This window comes from Lontra canadensis, unplaced genomic scaffold, assembly GCF_010015895.1.
Source record: "Lontra canadensis isolate GAN:19392208 unplaced genomic scaffold, GSC_riverotter_1.0 scaffold25, whole genome shotgun sequence".
NCBI lineage: Eukaryota > Metazoa > Chordata > Mammalia > Carnivora > Mustelidae > Lontra > Lontra canadensis.
This window is the reverse complement of record NW_022631019.1, coordinates 16,246,866-16,274,537: the sequence shown is the minus strand read 5'-3', so window position 1 is coordinate 16,274,537 and position 27,672 is coordinate 16,246,866. Positions and strand designations below refer to the sequence as shown.

Here is a 27,672-nt window from a genome sequence, read left to right as displayed (position 1 = left end):
TTCTGTCTGGCCAGAGGTTAGCCACGGGCGGGTGCGTCTCTCTCCTGGAGGTCTTCTCCCCCTGAGCAGGAGAAGACACCCCCCGGGGCTTCTTCTCTAACCCTGAGCCTTTGCCCTGGGACCACATTCCACTGTGCCCAGCATCTCCATAGGAAAGCAACTTGTCCTCCAAGGCCCAGCCACAAGCCTCCCTCTTCCACCCTGAAGCCCTCCAGTTTGCCCCAGCAGGGTGGCCCCGCAGTCCGGAGCAAGAGTCCTTCCCATAGTTATTTGTCAAACCTTTCATTTCCCCCATCTCCCCGCCCCCCCGTAATCTGGGAGGTGAGCAGGACAGAGCACGTACAGGCCTCTCCCCATTCTGGTTAATCAGTTGTTTCAACAGTTGAAGAAAACCAGGTTCCCACACTGCCTCTGTTGCTTGCTGGCTGTGTGATCCTGGGCAGCAGGCTGAATGTCCCCGGACCTCAGTCTTATCATCTGTAAAATGGAGCTAATCGTATCAACAGAAGATTCCAAAAGACAATGGAGCGCGGCATGGGACACAATGCCGGGCACAGAGGAGGGACTGTTTAGTCCTGGCCCTTAGGACTCCTTGTAGCCTCTGCCTCACTCAGCCCTTTGACAGCATGGAACTAAAAAGCCTGGCAGCCCCTCTGCCCTCGTCCTTTAGCCAACGTTTCTCCTCTCCCCATCTCCCACCCCCTCCCCCAGTTGGCTGTATCTTGTCTGAGGCTCAGCAAGAGACCAGTGTTAAAAGTCCGTATCATTTCTGATCATCTTTTTCTGGACTAATCTCTGCCCTTGTTTCCTTCCATTTTCCAGAATCCTGGGAAAATGGCTTCTCCTCCAGGCAGCCTCCCCCATCTTACCGTGACTCCCTCCTAAGTGCTCCAAGGCTACAGTTACACATTGAGAGCCATCTCCCCCGCCCCTGACTTGAAGCTCTCGGAGGGCAAGAAGGGCCTTCATCACCTCTGCAGTCCCCGCATCTGGCCCAGAGTCTGGTGCACAGAAGGTTCTTAGGGGGAGGAGGGGTGTTATGAGTATCAGGGGCCAAAATTGCTCAATATTTCCTGTCCAGACCCCTGAGGGAATATGAAGACCAAGTTGTCCCATTCCCTGATATACAGATCCTTCCACTTGGTTGACTTAAAGAGGAAACTGGGCTGAAGTAGCCCTCCCTCCCTTTTTAAGAACACGCACTCTGCCTGCCTCTGGGTCTTTGCACCTGATCCCTTCTCCCCCCTCCCCTAGCTAACTCCTGCTCCTCACTCGACTTCCACTTACAGGCTCCCCTTCCCAGAAGACTTCCCCTGAGCTGGTGCTCCCCTGGGTGGGTTGGAGCATTTGTTTCCACCTCTACTATCTGCAGATATATCTGTTGACATCTCTAGACTGGGTGGTCTTCGAGGGCAGGGTCTACGACTGATCTTTCCAAAAACCCCAATGCCTGCCACAGCGCCTGGCATATTTCTGTGTTAGCCTCCTGGTCCTCCATGAAGACATCACTGACCCCTCTAGGAAGCAAAAAAAAAAAAAAAAAAAAAAAAATCAGAAGCTGGTGTTCAGTGAATCTCTGATGGCTGTCTGGCTGGACAGGCAGACCAGTGTAGGGACAGATGGATGGATAGCTGTCCACAAAGATGCTCGGAGATCATACGGGAAGGGAAAGTGGGGGAAGGGGCACTTCCATTTTTAAGAGCCAAGAACTGAATGATCTGAGAGGGTTGGCCAGGTTCCCCACCCAATCCCTTCTCCAAAGGCTGGCCTGTGTGGTCTCAGGCCTGGCCTGAGCCTGGGGGTCTGGAGGGGAGTCTGTTAGCACCCCCCCCCAGCTGGGCTTCTCCACCCTGCCCTTCAAGAGATGCAACAGAACTTCTGTGTGGGGGTCTGGGCCTCTCTTCCCACCCACCCAGCATTCCAACCCTCACACCCTTTCCCCAGCCAGCACAGGCCCTGCCAGCTGGCGGCCTCCCTCCTCCTCACCCCAAGACTGACCGCACCCTACCCCACGGACTAACCAGATACATCCGAGCCATGGGTCCAGCCTCTATGGGAAAGGCTGGAGATGAGAGCATTGTAGGAAGGAGGCCACCCGAGCAGTCCCCAGGATCCAACCCTGAAGGCCCAGAGACATCTCTCTGGGCCTCTCCCTACCCTGGCTGAGGGAGCACAGGATTCTGGGAGAAAAGCAGAAAATAAAGCGACAGGCAGAATATCTCCTGCTGGGGAGCTTGTGGGGAAATGGGCACTCTGAACGTCTGCTGCTAGGAGAGTACACAGGCCATGCCTTTCTGGGGAGTAACTTGGCATTGTGCGTCAAAGCTCTAAAAAACATACAATACCTTTGACCCCATGATTACACATCTGGAAACATATCTACTCAAATACCAGTAACAGTGGACAAAAATACAGGGACAATGACGTGCATCCCGGCATTTGTTAAGATAGTGGAAAATGGCCAGTAATCTACGTGTCGATCAACATAGGTTTGGTAAATAAGTTATGACACATCTTTCCTATGGAATTCCAAGAGCCTTCCAGAATGATGCTGGAGATGTAACATGACATGCAAAAGTGCCTACAAAATTTTAATCCATCGAAAACCCTTGCGCATTTTTAGCAGGAAGTTCACTTTTTCTTTCAACATAATCAATGTGTATGAACGCACCCAGAAGAATCTCCACCAGCCTGTTCACAGTGGCTCCTCTGGATGATTTTACTTTCCTCCTTTTGCTTCTCAATAATTTCTAAAGATTCTACAACGAACCTACACTGCTTTTGTGATAAGAAAAAGTTTGTTTTTCCTCAAAGTAAAAAGCTCATCAGAGACCAAAACAAAAAAACCAAAACAACAACAACAACAACAACAACAAAAACCCAACAACAACAGAAAAAAACCCCAAACATTCAGAGCAGAAGACAGTGTTGGTAGAAGTCCCTGTTCGTATTTTTGAAACACTTTTCTAGGTATTTTCTCATTTACTCTGAACGACAGCCCTTTGTTTTGCAGATGGGAAAACAAAGGCTGGGAGAGGGTCAGTTGCTTGCCCAAGGTCACACAGCTAGGCCAAGCTGGGGTTTGAAACCAGGTCTCCACGGCCAAGGTCAAGGAGAGGCCACAGCTGAGGGGGGAGAGCGGGCGGGGCTGGGGGCTGCCAGGCAGGGCAGGGTGGAGGAGAGGGAGAGGCTGTGAGAAGTCCAGCAGCTGGGAACTGGGAGTCTAAGCTAGAGCCAGAGGATCAACATGTGTGTGCAACCGCCCCCCTCCGCCCCGTACCCCTTACCACTGGCTCGCAGCCCCTCTCCCTGTCCAAACTAAATATTAAAAATCCCATTACACCCCGACAGCATGCAGCAATCACGATCACCGTGGAGCTCCCTCCAGATTGGTTTTAGATGCGGGTCTGCTGTTGGGAGAGAGGAGGGCAGGGCCCCCAACAGGGGTTAGGATGGGAATCTGATGGGCAGGGGCAGAGTAGGGGCCTGAGCGAGGGAAGGAGAGACCAAGAGAAATAGGGCGACTGAGACACACTTGGAGACACTGAGGCAGAGGCACCTTCCCCATCCAGCCCATGAACATCTGGAAAGAGTCAGGCAAACAGACTTGGGAGCTTGGGGGGAGCCGCTGCTGCAGGGAAGGAATTCCAGAGCCCTCTGCCCGCTCCCCCCTCCAGCAGATCTGCTGGCTACAAACCTCAGTGGGGACCCTGATGGGGCTGGGGACTTTGGAGGAAAGGAGGCCAGAGCTCTTCTGAAGAAAGTCCCTGGAGTCCCTCACCTGGCAGCTGTATGGTGCCCAATAAAAACTGGACAAACGCATGAGCAGGGAGGGGTCATACCCTGACACCCGCCCCGGGCGAGGCACTGGATACCCACCAAACACACCCTGTACTATCAAACTCGGGGCGTTATTCATGCTGTTGTTTCCTTGATCTACAATGACCTCCCTCCCTTCACCCATCCAAATCCTACTCACTCTTCAGGGCCTAATTCAAATGCCACCTCCTCCTTGAAGCCTTCCTAGACCTTCAGTCAGAAAAGATGCCTTCCTTCTCACATTCTCAAAATGCTTTGACTGGCTGTAATTCTTTTCTGGAAGGATCGTACTCGGCCATCCTCTCAGTCTACTGCTCACCCGGGAACCAGTGAGCTGAACCCTGCATCTCAGATACTCTCCTCCAGCCTTCCCAGGATGGCCACGGTCAGCTCCAAAGACACCTCTTCCAAGCAGCCTTCCCTGGCCCCTCTGGCTAACACGAGTCTTCCTTTGATCTCTACTGCTACATCTCCCCACCCCCCTTTTCATTCATCACAGCTTATAACTATGTTATTCATCTGCTCACTAACTTTTCCCCTCCATGTTCTTCTGTCCAGCGACTCAGACTAAAAATTCTGGAAGGGCAGGGAAAGTATGCCTCTCATTCCAACCTGTGTTCCCCACCACTGGTATGTGCATGGCTCATAAACAGTACTCAAGATATACAGATCTGCCTCGACGTACCATGGGGTTCCGTCCTGATAAACCCACTGTAAGCTGAAAATATTTTGAGTGGAAAGCTCACTTAACCACCCCCAACCCCCCGAACATCAGGGCTTAGCCTGGCGTACCTAAAGCTTGCTCAGCTGAGCAACCTCGTCTAAACACAAAGCCTGTTACATCTCATGCCATTGACCGGACACAGTACTGAACTGGAAAAAAGACCGGTCACGTGGACGCAGAAGGAACGCACGTGGATCGCCTGTTTACCACCCCCTACTCATGTGGCGGGCTGCCCAGCGTAAGGAGAGAATCAGACCAGCTGTCACCAACCCAGGAAAAGATCAGAACTCAAACTCCAAAGAAGGGTTTCTGCTGAATATGCATCGCCGCGGCCCCGTTGGAATGTGGAAAAACGAGAAGTCGGACGGCTGTAAGTCGAGCCATCTTCAATCGGGACGGTCTGTATTGGCCGGAGGGCCAATGGCACACAGAGGGTCCTCCATACACACTTGCTGAGTGGTTGACCGACCGGCTTGTCCAGGCCCCTCCGTTCCCCACTCTGCCCTGCACACAGTTGGCCCTGGAGGAAGCTGGTCACATTGCCTCAGAGGAGCCTACAGTTTTGGGAAATGCTCAGGGCACTGGGAGCTCCCTGCCCTTCCTCAGCCACGCTGCCCACCCCGGGGATGGCCGTGCCACTCCCATGAGGACTCACCTGCTTGCCATCTGTCAAACAGACTTTAACCGGCCTTATCATCTCCAATTTGTATTAACGAAGCAATGGATTTTTGCTTATCAAATTCTGTTTTGATACCAAATGGATCTCCCCCAACCCCACTCTCCCAGAGATTCTGTTGACGACCCCTCCCCCCACTCAGGGTGGATGCCTGGGGCGGTCAGGCCAGACGTCCGGGGAGGAGGGGGCTGGGGTCCACTCGCAAGGGGAAGCTCAGCCTTGGAGGACCTGCCTGTGCCAGGTGACCGCTCTGCTGGCCCCAGTGACCCCCCATCCTGGCACTCTCAGCCCATGTAATTGAATCGGGGATGAACTGGGGGACTAGCTTTTGACAAAGAGAATATGGCAGAAGCGATGAGATGCCACTTTTGAGACCAGGTCATAAAAGGATGATGTATTCTGTAGTGGGTGCTCTCTCAAACTCTCTCGGGTCATTTGCTCTGGGGGAAGCCATTGCCCACGTGACTCCCTGCTAGGGACTGAAGCCTGCACACAATTGTGTGGGTGAATGTGGAAGCAGACCCTGCCCCAGAGTGGCCGCCGGAGGACACTGAAGCCCCAGGAGAGAACTTGCACCAGGGGCATCCGCCTGAGCCACACCTGGATCCCTGACCCTCAGACACCGTGAGATTACAAATGCTTATTGTTTTCAGCTATGACACTTTGGGGTGACTTGTTGGGCAACAATGGGTAACTAATGTACCTCTTCCTCTAGGCACCTTCCAGAACACCTCTTCCTTCCTTGCTCCCCGAGCTCTTAGCCACGGCCATGCCAGACACCGTACCAGTTCCCGCAATGGAACACGCTGCTTCACATCCCCAGATCCTTGCAGATCCCTCCTCTAGAAGGCCCAGGCCACCTAGTCAACATATCCCTCTCCCAGGACTCGGCTCCAATGTCACCTCCTCTGTGTCGCCTCCCCACCTCCCTCCACCAATCACCCCAGCCCAGATGGTTCCAGTCAGAGCCAGTCAAAGGCACTCCCTCCCTTGTTCACATCTAGCCTGTCTCCCCAGCTAGACTGTGGCTCCTAGAAGGCAGAGGCACAGCTGCGTTCTTCTCTCTTCCCTGACCATCCACGCAAGGTCTGACACAGAGCAGGCGCGGGTGAGGTTTGATAAGTGAATAAATAATGAGCAATGAGGGACTGATTCTGCCCCCCCATGGCCCGCCACCTCCCAAGGCTGTGCCATTTTCACACTCAAGTACAGAAAACCAGCTCTGCTAACTTCCCCCAGAAACCAGCCTTTTCACCCAACATCCCTGATTCTTTTCCGGGACCATCACCTCCCCACAAGCCAGAACTGCCTCCTTCCTCCTTTCCAGCCCACGTGTTCATGCCATCCTTCTCATTTATCCTCCTCACGTCCCTTGATCCTAGAACCATGGGTGCCCCATCCGGACATCCACCATCTCTCGAGAGCACGGGCCGCTGCTCCTCTCTCGGGCACCCCTGTTTTTCCGCCCAGGGGCCTCTAAAATGCTGCTTCAGCTCTCGGAGGGAGGAGCCATGGCGATGGTGGACTCAGCAGCATTTTATGAAAGGGAGGATCACTGCAGCCACCTGACGCCACGCAGTGACTGGCACTTTAGGAACCCCAGAACTGGGTCCAAACCTTAGCCTGGCATTTGGAGGACCCCCAGGATCTGATCCCAACAGGAAAGGCAAGGGGAGGTGGTAGAAGTAAGCTTTAAATCACCACCGAACTCACACTGTGGAGTACCTGCCCCAGGCCAGGTTTTGTAGACATTACATCCCATTTAGTTAACATGTATTAAGCTCCTACTGCATACCCACAAGCCATTCTAAGTGCTTTACAGTCCTGAATGGTTGAGTCTTCACAAGTGCCCTGAGAAAGAGGGTTTCAGGCGTAGCCCAGGACAGACAGCCAATAACAGGCAGGGCTGGGATTTGAATCCGGGTCTATCTACCTTCACAGCCTTCTTACGACCATGCAACCCCTCCTACGAACTTCTTAGGCTTGCCGACCACCTTCACGATTGTTTGCCCCAATCAGACAGCACCTGCACTATTGCTTCCTTGGGACCGCTCCTTAAATCACCCCAAGTGGCACGATGGCTGAGGGCTGGGCTTGGAATTGCACTACCTGGATAAGACCCCTGGCTCCCCTACTTAACTCTCTGAGCCTCGATTTCTTCCTGTAAAATGGCCCTATCCCTCCCAGGCTTCTTGAGAGGAGTAGTAAGTTAGATACACAAGTACTCAGCGCACAGTATGACTGGCGGTCAGGAGGCCCGGCTCACGGCAGACCTGCGTGTCCCCCCCCCCCCACCTCGCACCGGAAGTGTGTGGCTCGCCTCAGCCACTGAAGCGTGCAGGGGAGCGGTGTGCGGGCCGCCACCGGCAGAGCTCAGGACCCAGCATGCCATCCACTTCACACTCCTTCTCTCTTTCCTCACAGTCACCACATTCCAAATGGCGGCTCCTCCACCCCGCTTGGCTCCCTGAGCGGGGACTCCCCAGCTGACCCCCGATGGACAGGCAGCCGTGAGTGAGAAATGAACTTTGACTGTTTGGTCACTTCTGTCGAGCCTGGCCTGTACTGACGGACACAGCCGAAGCCCAATAAATGTTAACTTACCCCCGTTCTTTACTGGACCTTATTTCCTTCACAATGAAATGACATCACTTTGGTAAATGAAGACATACGGCATGGCTTGCGGTTGTTAATATTCACGTAATAACTAAAATGAGAAATGTTTAGGGGTGCCTGGGTGGCTCAGTCGGTTAAGCGTCTGTCTTCAGCGTCTTGGGGTCCTGGGATCCAGTCCCGCATTGGGCTCCCTGCTCACCGGGGCAGGGTGGTGGGGGAGAGTCTGCTTCTCCCTCTGCCTCTCCCTGTGCTGCTTCCCCTGCCTGTGCTCTCTCTCCCTCTCTCTCTGTGCCAAATAAATAAATAAGATCTTTAAAAACACAAAACAATAAAAAAATAAAATGAGAAACATTTATCCCCACGCCTATGAAAATCACCTTGCATGCTCCCCGTGAGACATACACCTGCCACCATTCTAAAAGCACCCTTCAAACGCTTCCTTCTAAGAAACGGAACGTTGGCTGCGGATTGGGGAAGCCTGGCCAGAGAGGGCCTCCCAGTCAGCTCTAGGCCACTGCTCTGGCCTGCCTGAGCGCCCCCCCAGCCCGTGTCCGCAGCCAGCTGCAGCTCTACACCCCTGCAGAGGTGCCCGCCCCGCCGCAGCCCTCACCTCTGCAGACCGTGCCGTTCTCCGCCGCCTCGAAGCCCGCTTTGCACATGCAGCGTCCGATGGGCACCAGCCACTCGCCGTCCCCGTTACAGTACAGCTTGATGGGCACATCCACCTCCTCGGCATTGGCAATGCAACTGCCCCGGGCAGCCACCAGCGAGGTGCTCTCGGCCCCCGATAGGGTCTCTTGGAAGACAGCGCCGTTCTGGATGACGCGGGGACACTTGCGGTAGAAGACGCGCACTGCGATGAGGGACATGCAGCCGCCGTAGTCCTGGAAGGCCAGGTAGAAGCCGCTGCGGGACACGGGCCCGAAGCTCCGCACCTCGGTGTTGATCTTCATGACCCGGCCGCCTAGGTCTACCTGCGAAAAGCTCTCGTCGGCCGCGATGGTGTCCACCTTCACCCACGGATTCTCCATCCAGTTGGGGAAGGTCTTGGTGGCCGAGTCGAAGTCGGCCTCATAGTAATAGAGGTTGAAGGTCTCCTTGCAGGAGCCGGGCACGCTGGGGATGCTGCTGCAGTCACGCACTGAGAACTTCATCTCCACGTGGATGCGGTGGGCGCCCCGGCGCCGGATGAACTTGGTCCGTAGCCAGTTGTTCTGGCTCGACTCAAACACATTGCACACCTGGTACGTGCGGATCGTGTTCATGTTCTCATCGTAGCCGCTCACTTCTTCCCACTGTGGGTGAAATGCTAGTCAGGGGGTGGGGGAGGGGGCTCAGCCCTGTCTGTCTAGAGGGGAGACACAGATCCTGTCTTAGGGAATCCTTTCAGTCCGATGGGGGAAGTAGGACTCTCACCACTGGGGGCCTCCTAGTCTAATGGGGGAGGCACAGACTCTGTCTTAGGTATGTTCTAGTCTGATGAGGGAGACACAATTCCTATCATCAGAGAGGTCCTGAGGGGAGGGATAGACATGGTCTTGGCCCTGAGGAGTTCTCCAGTCTGTGAGGGAGACATATCTGATGGGAAGGGCACACACCCTATTCTTGTTTTTCCCCTGATTAATATGGGAGATGTGACCCTCACCCCCTCCCCCGGTGATAAAGGGGACATGGCCCCGGCTCGTGGGAGGCTCCCACCTGGAAGGGAAAAAAGGGAGAGGCCCACCCTGAGGGAATTCCCTCTCCTGAGAGCAGACATAGCTTTGTGCTTGAGGAGTGCTGGTCTGATGGGGGAGTCAGAACATCTGCCTACGGGGAGCTCCTATTCTGATCAGGGAGACAGTCCTTGCCTCAGGGGATTCCCAGTCTGACAGAAGAAGAGCCCTTACCCCCACGATGGGGAAGACAGGCAGTCTGTCGTGGGGCCTTATGTGGTTATGATACCACTAAAGTGGTTAGGGGACCTGGAGAGAGACTTTCCACCCTTCCTGCCAATGGCAGGTGCCTCGGCACTCTCCCTGGGCCCCAGCCTGTCTCTCACACATGCATCTGAGAGTTCCCGAGCCCCACTGCTGCGGAAGGGGGCTGGGCAGAGCCACGGAAGGCTGGGAATGAAGGGACCCGATCCCATGGTATCTCCTCACAGATCCACACAAGCCAAGCTCACTTACATGCTGAGCTTTTGTTCACAATTCTGTACCCTCCTCAAGTACCCTCTCGTCTTCTCTGTCCATCCTTCTGCAGCCTCTTGGAGCAGGCTCTCTCTGGCTGCAGAGTTCGCATTCGCCGATTCTCCTGTGGGCCTTTGGGGACCACCAGCCTGGGCGAGGGCCGGGCACCCTTGGGCCTCTCGGCCTGGTCTCCCCAGTGGCGCTGAGAGCTTGCTGAGAGTAGCTCCCCACCCCCTCCTTCTCCTGTGTCCCCTTTGGTACTGGGCTGGCTTTCCCAAAAGAGCTGAAACAGCAGATCACCCCCTCCCACTCATGCTGGCCTGGGTGGGTGCTGGAGAAGGACCTCAGTTCTTTGTCATGATTATCACGCATGGTGTATCATCATCTCCATTCTACAGGTGAGCGAGTAGAGACCAGGTCACATAGACCTAGACCCGTTCCCATGCTTGGGCACGCTGCCTCGAAACACAACGACCCACAGGTAACCCAGGAGTCCTGGGTTTTGTCCCAGCTCTCCTAACTCAGTGCATGGCCTTGGGCAAGTCACTTCCCTTTACTGAGCCTCTATTTTCCCGACTGCCAAATGGGACCATGAGTGGCGGTGGTGAGGCCGGTAGTGGCAGAGCTGTGACCCTCGAGTGGGTGCTGTTTGTTCTGCTGCCTTCCTCAGATATCTGGGCGAGGCGTGCAGTGGCTGCAGGCCTGGGGAGGGCTGATGTTGTGAGGGGCCAGCGCCTGTAGGGAAGGCTGTGCTGGAGCCTGCTGGCCCAGCCTCCACATCCATGGCGGCTCTGAAGCTCCCTACATTGCCTTTTTTTTTTTTTTTTTTTGGTGGCACCATGTGACAAAGTCAGCCCCTTGTTACAACCACTGCTCTTCTTCAGAACTTAATTAGAGCACTTAATTAGAGCACTCTGCCTTTCTCCCCTCTCTCTAATTAACATGCGGAGGCCCTGCAGCCTAAACACCCCAAATAATTGCGTCCGGGGGCCCTGCAGCCCAGCCTGGCCTCATTCCTGCTGGGGTGGGGCTGCGGGCCCGGCCGCCTTCGCAGATGGAAAACTGGTGACAAGAAAGAGCCCCAGAAAGAGGCCTGACCCTAGGGCCCTGCCTATTGAGAGCACAGGTCTGGGCTGGGGAGGTGAGGGCGGGGGGGGGGGGAAGGGGGTGCGGGGGGGCGTGGAATGCAGCTCCTTGGGGCAGCGGCTGAATGGGAGGAGCTGGGATGGGGGGAAGGGAAGGGATGGGCGGTGGGGGGCGGATCCCAGGGAGATGAGGAGGGAATGCTATAAAAACTGATGACCGTGACGAAGATGATATGATGGTGGTACGACTATAGCTACTCATCGTGGGCGGGGGCGCCCTCTGCCAGGCACTGTGCTAGACATCATGCGGGAAAACCTCACAGCGGTCCAATGCAGAGGACATGACCACCATCATTTTATAGATGAGGAAACTGAAGCTCAGACGGGTTAAGCACCTGGCCCCAAATCATGTGGCTGCTGAGTGGCAGAATTAGGACAGAATTTCAGGCACGTCTGGCCCCATAGCCTGCATGTAAGTTGGTGCTGGAAGAAAGAGGAATCTCAGATTGTGCCTCCTCTTCTCCTGAGGGACTCACAGCCTACCTGGGCTCAGATCACTGGTCCCAGGGAAGGATGGGCTCACGGAATTGTGATGATAAGAGCTCAGGGAAGGGGAGTCTCGTGTTATGGGGACCCAGAAAGGGGGCCCAGAAAGGGGGTCAGAGCCTTGGATACAAATCGGACCCCCATCACTAACTAGGTATAACACCCCTGTCAGGAAGCTACGAGTCTCTGAGCCTCAGTTTCCTTACCTGTAAAATGGAGGTGTTTCTTCCCCATATGATTGGATTGGATGTGTATAAAGGTGCTTCTTTGATACAGTATGTGATACAGTGGGTGCTCAAAAAATGACAGCTCACTTTCCTCATCTGTAAAATGGGGGCAGCGCGGGTTTCTACTTCTCAGCCTCACCCTGAGGATGCCACGGGATAAAGGCTGCAAGCTGCCAGCATGTTGTCATGGTAACTGGCACTCCACCAATAGTAGGGGACCAGGAGGCAACGAGAGGCCAGCCCTGGGCCCTGAAGGAGGGAAAGGGGCTGGAATTTAGGGGGCATCCAGGTCCTCTGAGGGACCGGGCAGGGTGTGGGGACCACCGACTCACCCCTGATGGTGGATGCACGATCCAGCCCAGCTCCGCCGTCGCTGTGGTGGAGTCCATCAACGTTTCTGTGAGGAAAAGCAAAGAGTCACTGCGGTCCACCGACCGAGTGCTGTCAATCACCCCAAGACCCCCACCCCTCAAGGGCCTCCTTTACAGAGCGCCACCTACTTCCATCGCACCAATCAATCATCTCGCTGTACTGCGGCAGACTACCCTCCCTCTAGGTCTCCCACTCCATGATTCCACCCACTCCCACGTTCCAGCCAATCATCTGATTCTATCCCCCTCCAGGTTCCACCCCCTTGAAGCCCAGCTCCAGCCCTTCTGCCCACGTCGTGTCTCCTAACCGCCCATCATGTCCCACCAACCTGTCTATTGCCACTTCCCTCCCTTGCTGGTGGAGAAGGGTCTTAACCTGGACTCTGCTGGGGGGGCTTCAGAGAGCCCACCAGGCAGCCCTGGAAAGTTTACATCAGACTTAGGGTGTCTGTCTGCTTTTTTGTCTGCATCTAATTCTCAAAAACTAGAATGTGGCCCTCGGAAAGTCCTCTCTTTGGTCCCAGCTGAGACCCATCAGTTACCCCACCTTGGCTCTCTGGCCCAAACTTCCTATCAGGGACACCTTCCCCCCTTCTCCAGACACCTGGAGTCCTCCATAGTGTCCCCACACTGGGGCTCTCTCCCAGAAGGCTAAGTCAACTGCTCCTAGGATAGGGCCCTAGGAGTTGGGGGGGTGGTGGTGTTGAGGGTGAGCACTGTGGCAAGTTGCTCCAGTCTGTCACCTGCCCCCTGGAGGGGGAGGGGCATTGAGGAAATTCAAATGAGCTTCTGAACGGGGGGGGGTGAGGGGGGGGCTTGCCCCTCCCCCAACTCCAGCAGCTGGAAGGAAGGAGCTGCACAACCTATGGTGAAGAAGACCCCCAGGGCCGGAGAGAACCCCATTCATCCCAGACATGGCCCAGGGCCCCTTCCCACTTCCCCTTTGCTGCCATAGGGAATTCAAAACACTTCTGGAGCTGAACTGCATTGAGCAGATTTAATTGGCCCCTTTCAAGCATTCATTCAACAAATAGACCCTGATACACTGGGGACCCCGAGAGAGAGAAAACAGTGAAGAGTGAGACCCTTCTACAGAGTTGTTCGCAATCTAGTAGTGGTGATAAGGCGCGACTACAAATAGCCACGAGAGAGGAGGCAGAGAAACGTAGAAGGTCACAGCTGGACCTTCCACACCATCTAGCCCGGCGGGCGGACACAGGTGAAGTCTGCTTGCTGCTGTGCCCCCACTTCTGCACCCCGGCAGACCTCACCAATCAATCCCTGCACTCTGTGGCCACAGATACTCCTGGTCCCTGAGCCAGGAAACTAACCCCCACCATGGGAGATGCTGTTCCTGGCCCAGCCCCACCGCTTCATTTTGGAGATTAGGCAGCTGAGGCACAGAGAGGGGAAGAGACTTCCTAAAGATCCCAGAGGAGTTGGTGGCAAACTGGGAGCGGCAGGTCTCCTGCCTCCAACCCTATAAACTTCTAGATACTTAGTTGGATGGCCTGGGCTGGATGAATTTGGGTGAGGACAGTAGGTGCAGGGTGCACAGTGCCCAGGCCGCTGTGAAGGTCAAAATGGGAGCAACAAGGTCTTGAACTAGGGCAGGAGCAGTGTGGATGGGAGGACGCATTTAGCCAAAAGTGACCCCAGTCAGACCCATGAGTTGACAACAGAGGAAACAGCAGTGTCCCCATGACCGCCTGCAGCTTATGTCTGTGGTCACTGTGTCCCTTTGCTGGGGGTGGGGGGGCGCTGGTAAGGGGGGAGGAGGGGTGCCAGGGACGGTGGAGTCCAGTGCCAAGGGCGTCTTTTTGATGGCAAATTGGAGGGAAGTTCTATTGTGCTGCTTTGGAGCTGAAAAAAGGGTTCCTTTTCACACTCCGAATGCTACAGATTTTTCTTCCTGGAGAGAACAAGGGCTGAACTTTTAACCTGTTTTCTCTCATCGGCCTCAGCCAGAGACGCGCCAAGCCGGGCTCTCTGCCTGGGTCTGAGGAACAGCTGCTGGGAGCCGTGTGGAACAAGGGAGAGGAGACTCTGCTTGGGACTAGAGAGGGCTCGGGTGGGGGAGGCAAGCCTGCCAAGCAGGTGGCCCCACCCCTTGGCTGGATTCTTGGGCTGACCCAGAGGCCAAGCACTAGAGGATTCCATGGCCCAGAGGAGGGGCTGTAAGCTGACAACTTCATTGTAGGGATGGAAGCTCAGGCCCAGAGAGGGCAAATGACTGGCCGAAAGTCATGGACTAAAGGCTGGTGCTCAAGCACCAGGCTCCCAGGGACCTCAGCCTCGGGGGTGACCCATAGCCCCCCTCTGTCTCCCACCCGAAACGTAACAAGCAAAGGGAGGATCTCAGGAGGCCGGAAGTCAAGGGCTAGTTGGGTTCAGACAGGAAGGGATGAAGAGGGAATGTGAAATTTGCACATGCCCCGGGAGGGAGGCAAGAGGTTCCCTTCTCCCCGTGCCCATTCTGGCTTTGCCTGGAAGCCTGCCTCTGGGAAAGCTATTACCCTTCGGGGCTGGGGCAGGAGGACACCCATGGGTACTCTCCCTGCAGCTTCCCCTTGGCCTTTTGCTTTTCAGTGTTGACACATCCCTCCACCCACTGCATGCAAGACAGGTAGGCAGAGCAGATAAATCAGGGGGCGGGAGGTCAGAGGGACTTCGATTCTGACACCTACTTGCCTCATAACCTTGGACCTGTAACCTTCCTAAGCCTCAGTTTCTTCACCTGGAAAATGGCCACAGTGCCCTCTGAGTGGGGCCAGGAGGACAGAAGGACATGGAAGTGTGTTCACTTGGAGCCCAGCACAAAGCAGAGCCTCGGTGAGTGGCAGATGCTCTTTTTTTAGACGGAGCGCAGTGCTTTTTGGCTGACCCAGGGTCTGCACACATGCCATTTCCTCTGGGCTTATGAGGTGGCCCCTGAAAGTGAAGGCAGGTCCGAGAGGCTCCCCCCACACTCCAGACGGTGCCTGCCAACATCTGACAAACATCAGCGTCTTGCTCCTGCGCCGCAGCCTCTGAGGAGCCTTTCCTGGTCCGTCTGACGCGGCTTTCCAGGGATGCCCTGAGTTTCCTCTTTGTTCCTCTCAAAACGAGCACAAAAGTCACATTTGGTTTCCTGGGGAGTCTGGGGCTAGTAGTTCTTGCCCCAGGAACCTGGGCGGGTTCAGGAAGCCAGGACTCCCTCCGCCACCAGCACTTCCTTCCTTCTCCCCATATCACCCCAGACATCTCCCTCCATTCCCAAAAATCTGCAAAAGGGAGAGAGAACTCATGGTCCCTGAGATGGAGACCTTTCTACTAGGAGCTGGAGACCCTCACCAATGTCCTTCCAACAATGCCAAGACACAGTTGATACCATCCCATTTTACAGATGGGAAAACTGAGGCTTACAAAGGTTCAAGAACTTGCCCAAGGTCACACATCTTGCATTCACAAGCTGTGCTCTAGCTGCACGGTCTGTGTGGGGCTCTCTCACACTTGTACCCCATACATACTGTTGCTTCTGATCGTCTCCCCCGCCACACCTCCTCTGGCTGCCCTCAAGACCCAGCACGGGGGCTTGGCACATAGAGGGTCTGTAGTCAGAGGCCAAAATCCCCGCCGTCCCCGGGCTAATGTTCAGCTCCATCAGAACAACATTCCTGACTTCAGCCATTTCCACCTACAACCTGCACTATATTTAGTTACTATTTTTCTTCCAGCCGACTCTTCTTTTAAGTGTATTTTAAAGAGGAAAGAGTTATCATTATTATAAATGGGAAACCAATATCACTTGCCATAAAAAGAAGGAAAATAAACACACAACTACTACAATTAAAAATGTTCCTCTGAAAACTACCTGTCATTTCACTTCCCACACTTTGGGGACCGCGGGACGGCACCGAGCTGCTTCCGAAGCACTTGAAATGTCCCCATCCCATGCCCACTGTGACAACGACAATCCCTCATGCAGGGGAAGCTGTTTTTGCTGTACACATAATTAATCTCCACACGATGTGACAAAGACTGTGACAGGGACGCGTATGGGGTACCGTGGATGTGAGAACTGGGTGTTGAAAGAGAAGAAGAAAACCTCAAGCTTAGGGATGGCTTTCCTGGAGGAAGTGACACTTGAATGGAGGCTTGAAGAATGAGTTAAGAGGGAGTTGGAGACGCTGAATGGGAAGGGCATGTGAGGCAGAGGGAACAGTAGAGGCAAAAGCGAGGAGGTGAACAACAGCGCGGTTGGAATGGGTAAGAGCTGGCAACAGTTGGCAGCTCTCTGAGGCCCCCTGGCTGGACCACGTCCACCTGCCCACATCCCTGCCCACTTCTCTGGTGCACCCCCACCCCAGCCCTGCCCCACGCTGCCCCTTTCCTCTCCCCTGGACCCTCCCACCCCAGCGAGCCCGGTGGAAGAGTCTTCTTTGCAAGCCCTGAGTACACTCCGTGACCATCTTTTAAAATCCCAATGGCTAGATGAGGAGACTGAGGCTGTGTGTGGACAGATTCTCGGCACCCTGGAGAAAGCCGGAACCAGGGTCTCCAGCCGCCGACTTGGGCAGCCTGTCTCGGTGGGAAAACCGGGTTTGTGCCATGAGCCCCATTGCCCCCGCACCCCCTCTCCTTCCTGGAGACTGCACAGAAGAAAGCAATCAGGAGGCCCTGATTGCACAGGCTGGGGAGGCCCGTAGGCCCCTCTGGCTATGTGTGAACGAGCAGTGTGCATTTCAGAAATATTTGAGCTAAAAGGGGAGACACACTGAAGTCGTTAGTGTGGAGCCGACAGGAGGGTGGCTGTACGAGGAGGCGCTGGCTGAGGCTCCCACCGCCCCTGATTCAGGCTGGAGCAGGCAGCCACCCTCTACTCCCCAATCCAGCCCCGGTCAGCTTGGCCTGACACCCGTGGGGGCCGTGGACACTGTTTGTCTGGATGAATGGCAGTGTGTGAGTTCCAAAGAGAGGGGGAGGAACTTTCAGTGAGCACCTACTGTGTGCAGCGCACCAAGAGGGGCACTCTTAATATGGCTTCTGGCTCATGATGACCTGTGGGGTATATGCTATTAATCCCATTTTATAGATGCAGAAACTGAGGTCAGGGAGGTATAGCAACTTTCACAACGGCTCACAGGTGAGGCTGGTATCTGAAATCACATCTGTCTCATTTTATATCTGCAGGACTGGTTTTTTTGTTTTTGAGAGAGAGAGAGCAAGTGGAGGGGTGGGGCAGAAGGAGAGGGAGAGGGTCTTAAGCAGGCTCCACACTGAGCGCAGAGCCTGACATGGGGTTCGATCTCACCATCCTGAGATCATTACCTGAGCTGAAATCAAGAGTCAGACATTTAACTGACTGAACCACCTAGGCACCCCCATCTGCATAATTTTTAAGATGTTGCAAGTATAGCCTTAAAAAAACAGACAACACACACACACACACACACACAAACACACAATCACTGGGGCTCTCTGTACGTGTTTACTCTCTCCTTCTGTGTAGGCCTGAGTGAGGACGGGAGGGGAAAGAGGGAAGGGCAGTAGGGGAGTGGGGCTCAGACTGTCCAGGCTAGAACTTTGGCTCTGGCATTCTCCAGGGTGTAACCACAGGGAAGCCTGTGCTCCTTTCTGGCTCTCAGTTTCCCATCTGTAAAATGGGTCATGTGAGCATTAGATGGGGGAGTCCTGCTGATCTGCCATTTCCCAGGGCCCTCATTCTGGGGGAGCTCTGCGTCTGCCTCCTTTACTGCTATATCCCAGGACCGAGACTTTGTCCTGGCCCACAGTAGTTGTATTTGACCTCCCTGTGACAGCTGGGTGATGTTTCTGAAGACCATGTCTGATCACGTCTTAACTCATTGTAATGCCCTTCAGAGCTCCCACTGGTGGCCAAGAGATAGTCTTAGCTCCTAGCTCCCTGCCTTCAAGGTTGCTGCTTGACCAGGTCAGTTAATTATCTTCCAGCCATGCTCTCCTATGTCCCTAGTGTCCAGCCACCCTAAAGTTCCTTCTGCAGGCATGGCCCTGGTCACTTGAACATTCCCGGTTTTTCTGCCTAGAATGCCTGGCCCTTCCAGCTTTGTTAGCCTGGCTAACTTCTCTTCCATAACTTAACTCAAAGTCTCTTTCTTCCTGGCAGCTGTCCCTGAATTCTCCTGGGTTAAGTAACAAGAACATGGTCATTCCATGAAGATCTAATCTACCTACTGTGTGGCAGGCCCTGTGCTGGGCACTGGGGATGTCAAAATAGATGAGCAAACACTTCCCTCAAGGAGCTTCCAGATTAGTGCCTGACACAGGAACTTTCTACACAAAGAGGCAGGGTGAGAATGCTGGTCCCAGTGAGGGACCAGGAAACCCAGGGACAGAAGGTGTTATTGAGCAGGAAATTAGCAAAGTGGAGATGGTGTTTGAGAGGGACAAGGGAACATCAGGGAATGTCAGGGGCACGGCGGCATCCAATCTTCATGGATGCCTGAAAATTCCAGGGCACTTTGGACCATAGTAAGACCTGAGGACTGGTTCTCAGTCATGAGCCCGGGGCTAAGGGTTTAGCATTCATTACCTCATTTCATCATACTGATTTGTAAAGTAGGTACTTGGTTATCTCCCTTTACAGATGGGAAAACTGAAGTTAGGAGAGATGGCTCAAGGTCTGCATGGCCAGGAAGTGGTGCCTCTGTGTCTGCCGTCTATCAGAGTGCATGTACTTAAACTTGTACCACACTAGAGTTTCTGTCCCATGTGGTAGGAGCAAAATGCTTCACAGAAGGCTTAGGGTGGGGACAGAACTTTTTAGGGCCTTCTTGAATGTGGGGCTAAGGACTTTGGATCTTGTCCCATAGGCAATGGGGAGTTCGGAGGATTCCTGAGAAGGGGAGTGACGTGGTCTCTCCTGAAAATGGACAGACACCTGGGGTCTTTGCTCCAGACCGGCCAGCATCCCACAGCCCAGGTGGCAAATTAGCCTGGTGCTGCACTGAACCCTTTCTGGCAGCTCCGGCTGCTCCCTGTCTGGGGCTAATAGGGCTGTGGTGACTCGAACACCGGCAGCCGATGGCTGGGAGTTGGCACACTCTTTCCATGGTCCACATCCATATTAGAAATTCCAAAAGGAGGCAACAGGCAGGAACCAGAAGATAAAGTTCAAGGCCATTGACAAACTGGGTGACTTGGAAAAGTCACTTCACCTCTCTGAACCTCAGTTTCCTCCTCTGTAAAGAGAGGATCACAAAGTCCTTGCTCTGTGTACTTTGCAGGGTTGTTCTCAAGATCCAAGGAGGCATTGGGTGCAAACTTTTTTTTTTTTTAATTTTAAGATTTATTTAGTTATTTGAAGGGTATCTGGGTGGCTCAGTCATTAAGCGTCTGTCTGCCTTCAGATTAGGTCATGATCCCAGAGTCCTAGGATTAAGCCCTGCATCGGGCTCCCTGCTTCTCCCTCTCCCACTCCCCCTGCTTGAGTTCCCTCTCTCTGTGTCAAATAAATAAAGTCTTACCAAAAAAAAAAAAAAAAAAAGTTATTTGAGACAGAGAGTGCATGAGCAGGGGTGGAGCACAGGGAGGAGGAGACTCTCCAGCAGACTCCCCACTAAGCACGGAGCCAGACATGGTGTTTGATCTAACGACCCTGAGATCATGACTGAGCCAAAATCAGGAGTCAGATGCTTAATCCACTGAGGCAACCAGGTGCCCTGCGAAGGGAAGGCAACAGTGAAACCCGCGAACACTCATGAAGGCTGACCCTGGGAAGGTACTTCATCAACATTGTCTGTCTCACTGTAGCCAGAGCAAGCTTCTGGGGAAACCGAGGCTTGGAGGGATCAAGAACTCTGCCAGGATCACATAGTCAGTAAGGGGTGGGGCAGGATCTGACCCCTCTGGTCTGACCAGGCTATGCCGCCTTACAGAGGGGAGGGAAAAATCACAGTTTCATGTCCCACGCCCTCGGTGCCAGATCCTGAGCCAGTCACTCCACACCCCTGCAAAGCTGGCCTTACTGAGCCCATCGTGGGAATCAGGAAACCGAGTTCAGAAAGGCTAAGACACTCGCCCAAAGTCACACAGCCAGAAAGCAGCAGAGTTGGATTTGAACCCTGATCAGCCCCATCAGCTTCCCCCAGGGTTCTCCCCCTGAAAACCAGAGCAGATAGGTGGCTAAGAGAGTCTCGGCCCCAAGCAAGGAGAGCGGGGGTGGGGTGGGGGGGCTGAAGGGAGGGTGGCAATGCCGGAGGAGCCCCGAGAAGCTGCCTGCCGGAAGACCATGGGCTTTCTAAGGTGAAATAGCCAACAGGCAGCGCGTTGTTTTTCCAGCTCACCGCCCACCCACCCCCCTCGGTTCCGCCCTCAGGCTCACGGAAAGGGGACCCAGCTAATGTAAAATCCTTCTGCCCCTGCCCCTCCTGGTCCTCCTGCCGCTCGGAGGCCCTCCTCTGCCTCGGTTGCCTGCCTGGAGCCGGCTCTTGTTTTCATTCTCAGGCTCAGGCGGAGGAGTCCCCGCGACGCCGGGTCCTCCACTGCGTCCCCCGCCTGCCCGCTGCCGGCCTGGGCATCCGCCAGCGCCGGCCGCCCGCCTGAAACCCAATCCTCTGGGGCAGCCGGGTTGCTCGCTAACAGCGGGCCGCATTGTGCAGCAGGGGCTTCGGGAGAGTTTGGATTCGCTGCTTGGGGACCCACTTAACCTCCGCAAAGGACAGGATGATGGATGGAGGTCTGGGAAGGGGTTGCTGGGGGTGGGGCAGGCGGTAAATGAACACCAGGGCTTGCCTGGAGAAGGGGGAGAAGGGAAGCAGGGACAGAACGGCTCTGCACGGAGAAGAGCTTCAGGAGTCCTCACGACAACCCTGAGGGATGCCGGTTCCGGGCCCCATTTGACGCCCAAGGAAACTGAAGATCCGAGAGGTTAGGTGACTTGGCCAAGGCCACACAGCACATCAGAAGTTGAACATAAGCGTATTGCTCTTGAGCCTTCCTGACGCCCCAAGCTGCCTCCCGCAGGCAGCATCCGCTCTGTGATTTTTAACCTTTAAAGCCCCTTTCCTTAAGTGAATCCGCAGACCCTTCCTTAAGTAGGTAATAAAAATAGTGATGGCCGTGGGCATTACTGAGCGCCAACTGCGTGCCCCGTGTGTGCTGAGCGCTCTTTGACTTCATTTCATGAGATCCTCACAATGACGGATTGGTTGAGAGCAACTGTCAAGGCCATTTAATAGGAGAGGAGAGAAGGCCAACTATACTTCAACGATAAAAATTAAGAAAATAAGTAAGAAGAGAGGAAACTTGTCACCCTGCCCTGTGACCTTGACTCGTCAGCCCGACTGGACTGTGAGCGCCTTGTGGGCCCGGCTGCGTCTGGCTCGCTGCTCAGACCATCTACTCCCCCACCTCATCCCCACCCCCGGCTGACCCAGACATCACATGCTCTCTCCTTCTTACACCATCCGTCTGGGTGACTGGATTTTTCCTCCGGGAAATATAGTCTCTGGTATCAAGATGACTCCATATACTACTATATCATTCTAAGTGCTTACTCAGTGCCAACCACTGTGCTGTCACCTGAGATAGAATTATTATTGTCCCCATTCGCTCAACCACCCATCATCCATCTACCCATTCATCCACGCACCCTCACTCACCTTCTCCATCTGTCTGCCATTCCCCGGGCCCTATAACACGCCGCTGGCTCGCCCACCCACCCCGCACAGCTAGCATCCCGCTTCGGGAAGCCATTCATCATTCATACATTATTCCATTAAGCCAACTTCCCTTCCTTCCGTCATCTCTTCCTCCCCAGCTTCCCACACGTGGGAGAACGAGCTTCAGAGAGGTCAAGTACCTTGCCCAGTGTCACAAAGCTGGCCAGCAGCACATCCGGGAGCCGAACGCAGGTATGCTTTTAACCATGCTGCTCTGTAGCCTCCCACTTTCTCACTTTATTGTTAACCGTCCCGTTGCACGCAGGTTTACTACTCTGTCACCTCACATCCTTTTGGATATGTGTGTGGAGCGTAAATTACAAATCAGTAAGACACGGGCTACTGTAAGTCCAAGCCAGGGTCTGTCAGGTTGGACTCAATTAGCAAGCCTGCTATAGGACCTGCTGGGACTGGATCTATTTGCCTAATTGGCACTGGTTTCTCCCAGTGAAGGACAATTACCTCAAATCCCAGAATCCAGACCACCCCTCTGCTTCTGGGCAAGATGTCAGGCATTTAGCTACATGAAATTTTACTGTTCATTCATCTACCCACTGACCCGTACCCCCACTCATCCATCTTTCCAACCATCCAATCCTTGCAATCGTCCAGAAAATTTCTCGCTATCTATTCACCCATCCACCTGCCTACTTACCCACCTGCACACCCTTATCTTTCCATCCACCCGTCTACCTACTCACTTACCCAACAGGCCACCTACCCGCCCATCTACCTACCCATTCTCATACCCATCCATCCACTGAACCACCAAATCCAAGCAAATACTCATGAAATCATTCTGCCTTCTTGCCATTTGCCCATCCATCCATCCATTCAACCTATCCATCCATCCCCCCCTCACCCCATCCATCAGTCTGTTCTATTCCCCAATAATCCACCATCCACTTGCCACCCCAACATCTAGCATCCCACTCAGGTATCTGCCCAGCCATCCGCCATCCATCTTTCCATTGAACCAACCTCCCTCCCCGCCTTTCTTTTCATTTGTCTATCTACCTGTCCATTCATGTACCCGTCCTTCTACTCACACCACTTACGTACCTAAAAATCTGCTACCTCTCTATCCACTTCTGCCATCCGGCTGGGCTGCATATATGTGTTAGGTTCATGCTAAATACCGGGGAATCAAAAACAGACACTGTCACTTCCCTCAAGAAGTGTTCTGATTTGGGACAAACTCAGAGGAGGCTTCCCAAATGGGTGACACCTGGCCTGAACCCCAAATACTGACTCGGAGAGACAGCCAGCCTGGAGGGAGAGAAAAAGAGAAAGAGAAAGGAACAAACTGTGTAAACGCAGGGAGGAGAGAATGTGCATGGACCCTACAAGAAGTCCTAAGATGGAGAAGGAAGGCCTAGAAGAACTCCAGACACGACAAAGAGCCTTGAACGCCTGGCCAACGGGCTGAGATCATCCTGAGGGCAGCAGGGAGCCTTTGGAAGATTGTGTGTGTGTGTGTGTGGGGGGGGGTTGGCCTGATTCAGCTGTCACTGAATTCTCTTGAGTAACTGATCCATTTTTTTTTAAGATTTTTTAAATTTATTTATTTGACAGACAGAGATCACAAGTAGGCAGAGAGGCAGGCGGAGAGAGGGAGAAGCAGGCTCCCCGCCGAGCCAGATGTGGGGCTCGATCCCAGGACCCTGGGATCATGACCTGAGCCAAAGGCAGAGGCTTTAACTCACTGAGCCACCCAGGCGCCCCGTAACTGATCCATTTAATGGATGAGGAAATTGCAGCCCAGGGGTCAGAGAGATACAGAGGACTGTCCCAGGCTACACAGCTAGTCACAAGCAGAACAAAAATTCCACTCCAGTTTTGATGGCTCCAAAGCCCTCGCTCATTCTGAGAGCAGCTGCTGTCTCAGAAGAGCAGTTTCCAGAATGCCTCCCTCCTATGTTAACACTCCCCTCCAGCTCCGCGGCTGTGGCCCTCAGCAGCATGGGTGCAGTGACAGAACCCCCAGGACGCCGTCTCTGCTCGACTCCACCTGCTTCCTCTCGGTCCCCGGGCTCACTTGCCAACTGCGCCCAGCATTTTGGGCAGTTTAACAAACATGGCTCTGCTGGGGCTTTCTCTCATGGGTCCGTGTTTCACAGGAGAGCCACCCAGCAAGCTCCTGTCATTGTCTTCGTGCTCACAGCCTCCATGTCTTTGTCATCAGCTACTGTTCATTCCCCACGGCCCCTGACACCCTGAGATGATGCCAGACGAAGAGCTCCTGGCATGGGCTGCTGGGGCTTGTGACACGGCTGTGCACAGAGGCGTAGATGACAGAGGAAGGACTGAGAAGGCACAGGGCTTGAAAGGTGGAGAGGACACTGGGAGAGGGGCACCCTGAGCCAGACAGGAAGGGGACAGGCCAGACAGGGAGGGAATATAACCCCCCCACCAGCATCCCCATCACCACGGGGAGATGTTGACTGAGCACCTACTCTATGCCAGGCCCCGTGCCATGCCGTGGACATCCAGGATCGCACCTGAGTTCATCCAAGCTTCCCCCAAACCTTCAAGGGATGTATCACCATCCCCATTTCACAGATAAGCAAACTGAGGCTCAGCAAGGCCGAGTTAGTGGGCCAAGATCCCCTGCAAGTCAGCGATGACGGTGGACTGATGTCTGAGCTGAGTGACCCAAACTCCTTTCATGACTCTGGGGAGTCCACAGGCTCGGGGGTGAGGGCCAAAGCAGGGGGTAGGGTCAGGAAGTGGGAGCTTCTAGGCCTGAGGGTGGCAGCATGGAATCAGGGAGGTTCGGTCTGATCTGGAGGCGGGAGGCTGTGGCCAGGGAAGGTGAGTGCTGACACTGAGTCTGGTGCTCACCTCCACTGCTGGGTGCCTTTGTAGCCTGATAGTGTGAAGAGGGGGACGATGCCTGCTCTAGGAGGGACCCGGGGCAGGCGGTGATAGTCACATCACCTGCAATGGGCTTTTCTGGGCTTCTAGTATGGCTGGTGGCAGAGCAGACTTCTTGCCCACGTGAGAGATCATTTCATTTCATGAAGTCATGGAAGGCTTCCAAGGGGAGTCGGCCATAATGCTGGGAGGGCAGGGCCCCTCTTCCTCACCTCTGATTTTATAGCACTGCCCTGGGAAGCTGACCAGGTACCCTGCCTGACCAGGCAGAGATGCCGCCATCAGTTGCCCTGAGGGGACCCGCTCCAGACCCATCTGACAGTCAAGGCCTTCTAGGGGCGGGCCCTGCCTCTGACCCCGACAGCACCTCCCCCCACCCCACAGGGCCAGGCTGCTCCCTGTTGGAGGCCACGCCTTCAGCTGTCCCACGGCTGAGGCTTTTCTCTTCGTCATACCCCTGCCTGGAACACCGTCTCTGAAAAGATGGGAGCATGGCAGGCAGGCAGCAGGAGCAAGGCCCAGGGCAGGGAAGAGGAGCTCCCCAAATGTGCTAGATGCTTCCTTTGCCTCCATCACCTCCCCAAGCTGCCTCCCTCTTTACCCCACCTTTTTTTTTTTTTAAGATTTTATTTATTTTTATTTCTTTGACACAGAAAGAGAGATCACAAGTAGGCAGAGGCAGGCAGAGATAGAGGGGGAAGCAGGCTCCCCGCCAAGCAGAGAGCCCGAGGCAGGGCTCGATCCCAGGACCCTGAGATCATGACCCAAATGGAAGGCAGAGGCCCAACCCACTGAGCCACCCAGGCCCCCCTTCACTCTACCTTCTTAACCTGGAATATTCCTCTTTACGCTTTAAGACTTAAACTCAGGCGTCTCTTCTTCCAGGAAGCCTTCCCTGACCACCTTCACCCTTTCCCCGACTTGGGTCATATAGCCTTTCTCTGGACAACAACTCACCTGAGTTTGTCTGATGCCCTTTCCTAGCTGGTACTTGGACAGGGCAGGGGTGTGCAAGGCTGGCTGTTGAGTGGAACATGGTGGCCCTTGGTGTCCAGGGTGACCGGGAGCTGGCTTCCGCTAGGCACCAGGGGAGGCTATGTGAGACAGGGAGCAGATGGCCTCAAGCTCACAAACGTGGCAGGCTCAGCCTGCCTCAGAGCTGAGCTGAACAGGAGCCTTCCCAAGCTGCTGGCTGTGCCTCTTGGCTTGTCCGTCAGGGAGCAGGAGACCATGGGACTGCTGGCTGCAGTCAGGCCAGCTTCCTGCCCTGATCAGCTCTCAATCCCCCAGCCCCACATGGGCCTCTTCCTCACCAGGAATTCTGGGGCGGCGGCAGCTCTGGCAGATGTGATGCTGGGAGCAGGCTGAGGGATTCCTGTTCTAATTAAGGAAGTGGATCTGGAACCTCTGCCTTGTGGCTCTCAGCCCGCTGCGTGTACCCTGCTAGGACGGGATGCTTCTCTGACAGGGTCAAGGTGTGTGGTGGGTGGTCCTGCGCCCTCATGCCAACCGAAGATCCTGATCCCTTCCTTCCCCACACCTGCCCCAGGTCTGCCCCCTTCCGTGACCTCATCTGGGACATGGGAGCACTAAACTAGACCTACCCATGTGTATGGATGCAAAGCTCTGATCTTAGCACAGGGCCTGGCACGGTCACCCTGGCTCGGGAGAGGTTAGTACCAGTTTTTATCACCCCTGCTTGCCAGGACGCCAATGGGACTACGGACAGCTCCCGAAGAAAGCTCTGGGTAGGGTGGGACAGGCAGCTGCATTTGAACAGGGATAATTGTCGTAATCTGGACATCTGGCTATTGAGTACCTACTAGGTGTCAGGCACTATGCTAGCTTCTCTCCATAAGTGATGCCATTTGGTTCCCATTCGACAGATGAGAAAACTAAGGCTCAGAGAAGGGCAGTGACTTGCCTGTGGTCTCTAGGGAGCTGGTGGCAGCATGGGGATTCTCAGCGAGATCTGGGACTTCCCGCTGCCTCCCATCAACACTCAGAAAGTCCCCTGTGCTGGGCCTGGCAGGGAGCATTAACTTGGCCTTATTTAAAGTTGCAATTATCTGTCCCATTTCCCGCTGGTTATAGCTGAGCTCTCCAGGGAGGTGGGAAGACCCTGATGGAGGATGGCATGAACAGGGAGTTCCTCAGGAATCCTTCTCTGAGCCTGTGACTAAGTGAGCACAGACGACGTGTGTTCTCTTCCTGTTCCTGGGCCTCTCTCCCTCTGCCCCTGCCCCAGGGAGCTGGCCAGGCTAGCATGGGGTCTGGGAGAGTGGATGGTGTCTTGTCAGTCCTGCCGAGGCTGCAAAGGGCTCATACCAAGGGTCAAGGCATGAGATAACACCCAATGTAGAGATGGGGAGACTGAGGCCGCAGTGTGCGTGGGACACAGACCCAGAGAAGGGCCTCAGAAAGCCCACTGAGAGGTGGAAAGAGGGAGCTGGGGAAGGGCCCTGAGGACTGAGTAGAGAGTAACAGGGCTCGCAGAATGGATTTGGGCTTTTCAATGGGCCGCTGCCTCCTGAAGGCCTTACGGGGGACAGAGTGTCACTGGAGTCCCATTCCACAGACGAAAAACCTCAGAAAGGAAGGGCTGGGCCAAGGCTGCGTGTTGGTCGCTAGAGAGTATGGCCGGCATCAAGCTCAGTGAAGACAGGTCAGTGGGCCAAGACCCTGTGCAGGTTGGTGAGGAAGGCAGACTTCGATTTTTGGGCTGTGTAACCCAAACTCCTTTCCTGACCCCAAGCCCAGGTAGTCTGGATGCCCATCCCCCTCTTCCCACTCCAACACAGAATGATTCAGGCACACACCCACTCCCTTTTCCTGCATGCGGTCTTAATATCCCCCCCCCCCCCCCCCCCCCCCCCC

At 54.6% G+C, this 27,672-nt stretch overlaps 1 protein-coding gene across 3 annotated transcripts in view; it reads right to left on the bottom strand.

Moving 5' to 3' along the window:
* Positions 1–27,672, bottom strand: part of EPHB2 (EPH receptor B2) — a 182,605-nt gene that overhangs the window by 108,024 nt on the left and 46,909 nt on the right. For all 3 annotated transcript variants that reach the window (XM_032863703.1, XM_032863701.1, XM_032863702.1), the window contains exons 2-3: positions 12,197–12,261; positions 8,446–9,130 (exon numbers count right to left, since the gene is read on the bottom strand). In XM_032863703.1, the coding sequence (XP_032719594.1) occupies positions 8,446–9,130; positions 12,197–12,261 (750 nt within the window). The remainder of the gene's footprint in view (positions 1–8,445; positions 9,131–12,196; positions 12,262–27,672) is intronic.